General features: G+C 39.6%; 1 protein-coding gene across 1 annotated transcript in view; it reads right to left on the bottom strand.

Moving 5' to 3' along the window:
- Nucleotides 1–6197: 6197 nt before the first annotated feature.
- LOC101858611 (uncharacterized protein C19orf47 homolog) overlaps nt 6198–9679 on the bottom strand; it is a 28554-nt gene continuing 25072 nt past the window's right edge. Inside the window, exon 8 of the mRNA XM_005093702.3 lies at nt 6198–9206. Within this exon, the coding sequence (XP_005093759.2) occupies nt 9037–9206 (170 nt within the window). The 3' untranslated portion in view covers nt 6198–9036. The remainder of the gene's footprint in view (nt 9207–9679) is intronic.

The raw sequence follows: 9679 nt of genomic DNA, 5'->3' as shown, positions 1-9679 counted from the left end.
CACTTCCGCTCCCTCGTCATCTACTTTAAAATACAAAATTGAAAATGGTGACCATCGTGATCTAAGGTGTGACCAGCGGCGCAGATTGCAGGCCTTCTCATTTTCCCACTCAGCTCCTGATGACTTACTCAACAAAATCAGAAACAAGCTTCACTTACCCAGGTAAGATAACATGTTTCTTTAATTAATATACATAGAAAACATTTTTGACCTGAACCTGACAGTTCATTACGTGCACGATAGACTGGTAATATTTTAGGGATATTCCCACCAGGTAACATAATTCTGAAAAGAAATGGACATTTCTGCAAGAACAAAATTTGCGCTCAATTTTTTTATTAACACAGTAATGGGCAGCATAATATTCATTAAAATTTAATACACAGCATAATAGATCATGCAAGAGAACATAGTACTATAAATCAGACATTTTCACACTCACAAATCGAGATGTAAGTGTAAGCCAACAGAATTCTACATTTAGAAAATTATTTCATCGCATATGGTGGGTGGCTGGCGGGTAGGCCAATTGCGGCCGCCAACTTGGCACATGCAACACAATTTGGTCACCTAAGAGCCGAAGAATATAGGTGTTACTGGAGAGTAATAAACAAACTAAAAAAAAAGAGATAGGATGACAGATGTTGGATGGGAAAGAGGGGAAAAAAACACACCAGCGCACCCATCAACCACTCATGGTAGGTGCTTTGGTGTGGTCTGCTCCTTCTTTTCTATCATACATCTTACACATCCATATATCTCTCCTCCTTTTCTTTGTACAGTACTTTTTAGTAACATCTTTAATTAATCCAGCACTTATATGACCTTTTTGTGTTGCAAGTGGTGTAGAAGAACTCTTACTAAAAAACAAAATAGATCTAGATCTATGTGAACCCATTCCAAAGAAAATTAGCATCTACACACCACACCATCACATCTATCATTCTGCTTTCAAATTCAACCACCGAAAAAAATTAAAATACATATATAAATGAAAACTGAGCAAGCAGAATACACTCCCCATCAATAATTAATGCATCATACTGCCACATCTCATTGCTAGAGCTTTAAAAAATAAAGAGTTACAGGCAGCCTATGATGCAAAATTAAAATACTAATTGAGATGGTACAAAATGTAGCTGAGGGTCTTTCAGTTTTGGGTACAAGAGAGAAATCCCCAAGCACAGCACAGAATTGGGAAGGGAGCAAAACTGTCTCACAAAGATCACAACCACAAAACAAGTGACTCGCAAGGAAATAGCATCAAGAAATAACCATTGAAGCATTGCACATACATGCTGTAGTTGTTTTTGTCTTATCTTTGAGAAAGTTAAAGACATTTTGAAGTTTTCAAAACTAGGATAGAAAACTTTAAACAGAAAAACAGGGAAACGTACTGAAACTTGGATTCAATAAAAGGAGCCGGATTCCCTGTTTTTTTTTTTTTAAATTAACTGAAATCAACTAAATGATTTGGATTCAACGAACACATAACTGAACAAACTTTGATTCAACAAAGTCGCTAGCTGGGCGAACAGCCCCTGCTGATTGGGGGGGGGGGGGGGGGGGGGGGGGGGGGGAGAGAGTGTTTCACGCATTTTTCTCCCACAACGACGAAGCTTATCTGCTCTATTCCAAGGGACCATTGATCACACATGATCATTAGATCCACATGCTTAGCCTAGCCTGCAAAGTAATACCTTTGTAGGCCTACAAAAAAAGGGCATACCAGTCAGCGCAAAGGAAAATGGTAGAGTAGTCTCCGTCTTAACGCACGGTGCTCGGGAGGGCTCCTACGCCAGAATAATATGCATGGAGTGTGCATTTATATGAACCTGTGCAAGGTGGGAAAGGGATGCAACCATCTGGTTTCCGTGATATTTTAGTGACCTATTGACCTCTCTTGGGTGGGGTGGGGGGGTCCTTCCTCTGATAATATGATGAAAATTGACCGTTTTAAAAAGGATTCCTCCATTACAATTATGACTACAAAAAGCGTAGAGTGAGGCGTGGAAAAAAGCAGAAATACCGACTCAATGTGCTGATGAACACTAACACGAAGGGGGAACTATTTTGATGTTTCGGATACTTGGATTTCTGTAAGGAAAAGTTGATTTAAGACTCACACTGATTTTGGAACTATCGCTTTCATTTTTCTAGTAGACTACATTTGATTTTGATTCGCCACCATGAAGGAATTCACATCAAAGAGTGACATTCAACTAGTGAAAAAAAATTGACAGTAACTTCAGTAACGTGAAGAACAAATTCCGATTCGAGTGACTGGACGAAACTGTTACGTTAAAAAAAAAGAAAGGTGATGTTAATGTGGTGTATAGTGAATCTATTGTAAAGGTTGGTATTGGTGGGAAAGTGCTTTGCAAATTTAAGATTATGTCCTAACCTTCAACACCCAGGAACCTCTGATTCACAAGTCGCATGACCACCAACACACCACGACAAAGAGATTCCTGGCCTGCTTCATCAAAGCAGAGAAATGTGACCAGTCGCCAAGACAGCTTTCTCAAATTGATGTAGATTGCATAGACAATCATCTGAAATTGGGTGACTGTTATTTAGGGAGGGAGACAACTGACATTCTTTCAACTTGCCCAGACAAACTGAAGGCAGATTTTCTCATTTTTGCAAATACAGCATACAGGTTGACAGCAAAACATTCGCTGAAGATTTTCCCACTCCGCAGCGGTTTACTTCAGTCAAAACCTTTCTGCTTTTGATCCTGCTACTCCCAACCATTCCAGGATAACAAAATGCCTTCAGCGACTGCAGGAGTTTTGATTTTTTTTATCAGTCACAAGAAGAGCAAAACAGAGTGTTGACGGAAGTCAAAGATTTCACTGTCTCCATGTTTAAAGGCAAGACAGATGTGTGGTGATCTAGTCAAAATGCCTTTCCAACTCTTCAGAAGGTGGCTCTTGCATGGTTGACTATTTTCCATGGACCCCAGGAGGAGAGGTCATTTTTATCTAATGAAAGACATCATGGCAAGAAGTATAGGGTAGCTAACATGGAGGTGTCCACATTTTCAGCTATATAAATCTTTGAAGTATGCCATCAAAGCCAGAGATATTACGGTGGGGGGGGGGGGGGGGGGGGAGAGTGATTCGTCACGTAGAAAAATAACAAAGCAGTATTTACTCTCTGTTGACCACTGTCAAACTCCTGTCTGTAAAACATTCATTGGAATTTCTAAACAGGACGGCTCCCAACAAAATTACAGTGGAATCCTGTTATAACGAGAGGGAGGGGACCGGAGCAAAATGTCCGTTATAGCAGGATTCTCGCTATAAGGGATCCAGTAATAAATTCAAGGGAAACTGTAAAGAAGGCCTAATCTATGAGTTTGGTGTTTTGTTTATTTCCTTTTGCTTTCTCCCCTGATGATGATTTTGTTTCAACATGACCTTTAGGTCTTACTTGATCAAAAATTGAATCAGGTTTCTTTTTCTTGCGCTAGATCTAGCGATGTTGACTGACAGCTTGGGGTTGGCGATCAGAAAGAAAGGGCTCTGGGCTAACTTGCCCGCTGAGTTTTCCCCCACCCCACCACACCCTGTGGTGCATTCCGTCAGTTGGCACACGTCACTCATTCGCTCCAACCATCAAATCACTGTGACCTCTCCATCCCCGCATTGGAGAAGTGAGAGGCATGGTAGGCCTTGATAATCTAAACTAGGCTTACACTGGCCTATCACACGACGCATTCTGCTTGTCTGCTCATGCCACACCCTCCCTACTCAGTCGCTCCGGCCTTCTTTGTTGACACACATGGGCTCTCCCATTCTTTGCTTCGCTAGATCACCAACAAGTTTCTCAACTGGCGAGGTTTTACATTATGTATAACTGGCCTATGCACTGTGCACAGCAGCAGCAATATTCCGCTATAACCGACCTGTGTGTTTGTCTGATAGCGCCAATAGCAGTATTTTATTTACAAAGGTAAAGAAGAGAAAAAAACGGGGTTTTAGAATAGTGTCTTTATAACAGACTTCTTGTTTTTTCCGGACTCGTTATAAGTGGACTCCACTGTACTAAATCAGGAACAATTGAACCAGAACGAAGAGGGGGTAGGCAGTCGGAGAAGGTAAAGGAAAGGGATCGGACTATCCAGGAAGCGATCTCAAATCCCATTGACCGGTTCCCTAAAGCTGAGTCCCACTTTTGCAGATCCAGCTCCTCAAGGGAGTATCTACACCCTGATCTTATGGGACTAGTCGAGATTTTGATATGGAATCACTTTTCAAAAATGAACTGGCACCACTGCCGGAATCTTTGTTCAATGACAATGGAGACATGCGCACTGCCACTACAAGAGCTGTTCTGAAGAGAACTCGGCAAGAGCCTGTCTCCGCCCGTGTGGCGCTTGATCCAAAAGTCGTGATTTTAGATGGATGTGCACTTTCATATTGTGTAAACTGGCCAGCTAAAGGGACCGTCCATGACTATGTCAATAGTTTTTGGACTCTTATATTGTCAAAAATAGACAGAAAAGACGTACATTTTGTTTTTGATAGATACCAAGATTTCAGTATTAAAAGTGCTGCTCAGCAAAGTCGCAGCATGAAAATTTGGCACAGTTCATAAACTTACGCTAAGTACACCTTTACCAGCTCAGGCCACAATACTTGCCAACACCGAGAACACAACAAAAAAAAATTTAATCAGCATACTTTGTCAAAAATTAACGTCCAGGGCTGTAGCACAACCACGTGATGAACGTCTCATTCCTTTTCACTGGACACAATGATGTTCCTCACGAAATCACATGGAAACATCACACAAAGAACAGACTTGGCAACGACACACGAGGAAGCCGACGTCATTATCGTACAGCAGGCAATGCATGCTGCTTCAGTCACCAATGCTATTAAGGTGGTCACTGACGATACGAATGTTTTTGTACTATTGGTCCATTTCTATCACAAGCTTGACTTAGGTTCCAACAAGTGCTTGATGATGACGGAAGCTACTAGTGGGGCGCGTGCATAATTGACATTGATAAAACCGTGGCAGAAAACAAAGATATTGCACCTTGTCTTCTGGCTGCACATGCGCTATCTGGATGTGATACTGTGGCTAAACCCTATGGTATAGGAAAGAAAACGGCCATCAAAGTTCTTCAAAAAGGATACAGACTGGACAAGCTAGGAGACACAAAGGCAAACTTTGAAGATGTTACCGTCCAACAGCACCAATTTCTATAACATTCGAAAAATGGCGACCATCTTGAATTGTTTAAATGCCTCAATACCCTGAAGTCAGCGCCATTCAGATATTCGATCTAGAGAATCTGAAGTTAAGGTTGGAGAAAATGAAAAAAACCACAAATATTGGGCAGACGCTTTTTTGGGGTTAGGGCTAAATTCATAATCTGGTAACGGGACTAGATCAAATGTGCGACATTCTGCCTCCAAATATAAAGCCCATGTTGAAGAGCAGAAGCAATCACAGCTGAAATTCGAAGAAAGTACGGACCTTCAGTTGAAGCAACTTCAGAAAAAGGCCCATGCAAAAACTGTAAGGGAGAAAGCTGTGAAACAAGTCCTGAAGATGCACAGGAGAGCTGCAAGAAAGTCTGCTGAGCAGGAGAGGATGAGGGAACCTCCCTGCAAATGGCAGAATAAGTAATTCTGACACCCGCCATCCTCCTCAAGCTCTAATGCTATTATCCACCACGAATTTTGCAAATATGCTGTCTTTCTCTTGCTCTTACTAGAGTGTACTTTCTTTTCATATCATCATTTTACAAGAGATTGGGAGTGTGTTTCAGTTTGGTCGTGGCACTGATGATTTCCCTCCTTTTTTACATTTTGTCATTAGCATCACTGCTTACGCAAGCTGTGTAGGTTGGAGCAAAAATTTCCCTTTGTCAAGCTTTACCTGTCAGCGTGTTTTGTGGAAGAAAGCATGCGTTTAGCGGAAGACACTGTGCATTTGCACGTCTAACATAAAGTTTAGAAAAAACCCGCCATATAACGAAAGCGTGCGTTTGAGTGGAGCCTGCCTATGTACAGCGTGTGTTAACACGGAGACTACTGTATTCCAATGTCTATACACCAACACGGTACCAAACGGTTTAGTCTGTTTATGAATTTTCTCAGCACTTGCAAAATATAAGAACCAAAGATTAGATGCATTACAGGAGAGTAACATACAAAGAAATGAAGACGGAGGGATAAGTACGATAGATGTTTATTAGGAAAGAAGGAGCAAACCACACCAAGGCACTCGCCAACCATCCACAATGTTCATCTTAAAAACAAACTAAAACACATTTAACCAGTGATTAATATATGTTATGAACCTATGAGAAAAAAGTTATACCGTGGAGTCTGCTTTAAACAAAATATGCAAGAGAGCTGGACTTTCTTCAGTTTAAACCCCAGTTATACAAAGCACAATAAATAATATCAGATTCGCCATACACAGGAACTCAATTTTATTGAACTGCATATCTATTCACTTTACATGTTCTAATTTATGGCCCAAAGTTCTTTCTATTGGAGAGATTCCTCCTCTTTGCCATAGAAAACACGCTATAACTCTTCCGAGACATTGATTTGCTTGCACTCTGCTCTTACACAACGAAAAATAAAAGAAAAAGAGACTTGGGACAAAAGACTGGTTTTAAAAGTGAAACATATTCACTCACGCTTATAATTATATTCTGAGATTGTAACTTTTTTTTTTTTATCACAAATTTGTGCATTACGATGAAACCGTTTGCAAAAATGATACAAGTTCTCCATATTTTTTTCTCTAATTTGTTACTGTTACAGTGGTGTCTGAGTCTGAGCTTAATCATCCACAGACATCCATGGGTTCTGCATATCATCATCATAAAGAGAGGTGTCTTTCGACCAAGTCGCCATACTGTCAACTATGCATTCTATTGTGACTGAAGTGTGTAGAAGCAGAAGCTTTGAAGTCAGATGCACAATGTAGTGGGTAACCTTGATACATGACTTTGGATTAAAAAATGACAATTCTGAAATAAAGTCTGCTAAAGACTAAATATCGCATCAAATCATGTTCCTCGTGATCACTTTGCCATAAATTTTGATACGCTGATTCCAAAAATGAACTCCACACAAGCTTAAATCCAGCGCAGCTGCAAATTTCAAAGGGATACTGCATTCCAGCTCAACTGTCCCAAATCGGATCAGGGTCGCCCAAGAGATATCAGGCCTTGCATGATTTCTCAATCTGGTCTCCAGTCCAATACATCATCCAACCTTTCTTACAATTTTGTAGTTGGGCCTACACATAAAGATGTATAAATGTCCAACCTTTAAAACAATTTATCGTTATGTGTATCCAAATCTTTAGCCGGGTTTCAGGTGTAGAAGAGGTCGCTCCAATAGTTTTTAAAAAAATGTTTTAATAGGAGAATTTTGTCTCCTAATTTACTTGCTGTTTTCTGATTAAGCAGACTCCATTGTAACTACCAGTATGATTAGCTTTCTAACCCAAACAATGCCCTTACAACATATACAAGCTTATAACTTATGGGCCTCACATACAACTGATACATTCAGCATCATACTGTACAACTGCCATAAAAAAACAAACAAACAAGAAACAAAAAAAAACCCCCAAACAACATTATCCTTCAAAACCATTTTACAAACACTCGTCTGCACCCCAGCAGCTAGGACAGTGACCAGACTTTACTACTGTACTTGTGTCAATTGTTTACTGATCCAACTGGAAATCCACAAAGATTGAGACAGGATAGATGCAACCTCCACTTCACCACAATCACTTCAAGGCCCAACATTAAAGCCAAACTAACAAAAATCTTGCATTGTGTATTGTTTACATTATATGGGTGACCTCAACCTTTCCTCATCAAGACTCCTCACAATAAACTACAATACCTAAATCCCTGAGACAAGGAAAACAACTTGCAAAAGGAAAACTGACACATCTCAACATCCATATATGTAAAGCACTCTGTCCTATGTCTGCATAATAATGACAATGACTCTCCAGTGCTTTCCATATTTTTACATTTAAAATCTCTACTCTACTACCAATTGCCAACCCTCATTACATAATGAACATACAGTGAGCTGATCAAAGGATTAAAATCCAAACAAAATAATGATACTATGGAGGCTATCAACTGATTAAAATTCTGACAATACTCGCAATATGACTGTGGAGCTGTCAAAATACTAAAACTTCAAACCCAAATATCATGATGTAACATTAGAGCTGGCAACTCTTAAAACCTATAGGCCTACATCATGATGCAGTTAGGATCTATAAACAAACTGAAATACACGGCACATGAAAATGTGTGTTTGAGAGGAGCATGCCCTTGTATGGCATGTGTTTAAGTGGTAACCGTATCACCAAATTGAAGAATGATGACATTTTATTGCAACTTTTATGGATAAAAAATTTAATGCAATGATAAATTCCTTTCGCACGATAAAAATTGCCATTTGAGGTGTATTATCAGTTATAAAAAAGCAGTATTACTTGACCAGTAGAGCCGAGTGTCTGCCACTTTGTGTACCTCACAATGTAGCCTGTCTCAACTGTAAGATACCAAGATAACTGCAATTAGCAGCGGTGTTTACAGCTGTCCAGTATTTACCATCAGCACCCTTAGCTTCTTGCTGTTGCTGAGCGTAAAGGCAAAATAACTAGATCTAACACAGGCAATAAAAAAAAATAGCTTAAGATGTTGAAATTAATCTAGATCCAGAGAGAGATTTCCCCTGCTTTATTTGGCAAGGAGTCGAATACACATTAAACCTGAAGATGAAGCCCTAGCTTAATCAAAGCACGTCGAATTGTCCCCACAGGGGAAATATCACCCTAAAGTAAACAAAGAGCAACAAAAAAAAACAACAAAAAAAGCCAACAAAAACAATCAAGCATCCACAGATTTACAAGTTTTTCAAATACTATTTATGAAGTGATAATGTCAAGTCTTTTCATTCTTTGGAAAGGCTGGTGATAGAGAAACTAGACAAACATACATTGCACTTCCTTAATGAACTACGTCTGAGATTTCTTTCCTAATCTGCTAAACACACCAGAAACTTTAGCTGCCGATGTTGTGGACACTGGTTCCTTTTTTTTCTTTGTGCTGATTGTCTGTGTGGACGATACGACGGGTGAGGATGATTGCTCTTCCACTTTGGCCCCTAGCCGATCTTGAATACTCACTGTGAAACAGAAAAAGAGGTCAGAGATTACTTCATTTCAGAAGATAGGCCTATTGATGTACACTTTCTTTTTAAGTTTAGTATGTGGTTTTTACGGCGCTCGCAACTGCATAAGGTCATAGGAGCGCGCGAAACAAGTTGGTTTTTTCTCAATAGCTCATTGCTCGGCCGGATTCTGGTCAATATTACTAATTAAAATTTTTAAAACACAAAAAATCGAGTGTAAATAGATTTAAAATTTAAAACAACTTTCTAAATAACACTTTAAAATTTCGAACAATCTTAATTTATAACTTCCCATAAAGGCCAATGGCCTTCATAAAATCTAAAATTCTGTTGACAACAAATCTTGTAATTTTTTGCATTTAAAGTATTTCCTTTGGGTCTCTCCGAAGTCTAGACATTCGGTTAAAATGTGTCTATAGGTAAAATCTGTGTCGCATCCGACACAGAACGGCTTCTCATCTCCCTGA

Source organism: Aplysia californica, unplaced genomic scaffold (assembly GCF_000002075.1).
Source record: "Aplysia californica isolate F4 #8 unplaced genomic scaffold, AplCal3.0 scaffold00068, whole genome shotgun sequence".
In the NCBI taxonomy this organism is placed as follows: Eukaryota; Metazoa; Mollusca; class Gastropoda; order Aplysiida; family Aplysiidae; genus Aplysia; species Aplysia californica.
The sequence above is the reverse complement of the archived record's forward strand: the minus strand, read 5'-3'. Positions and strand labels throughout refer to the sequence as shown.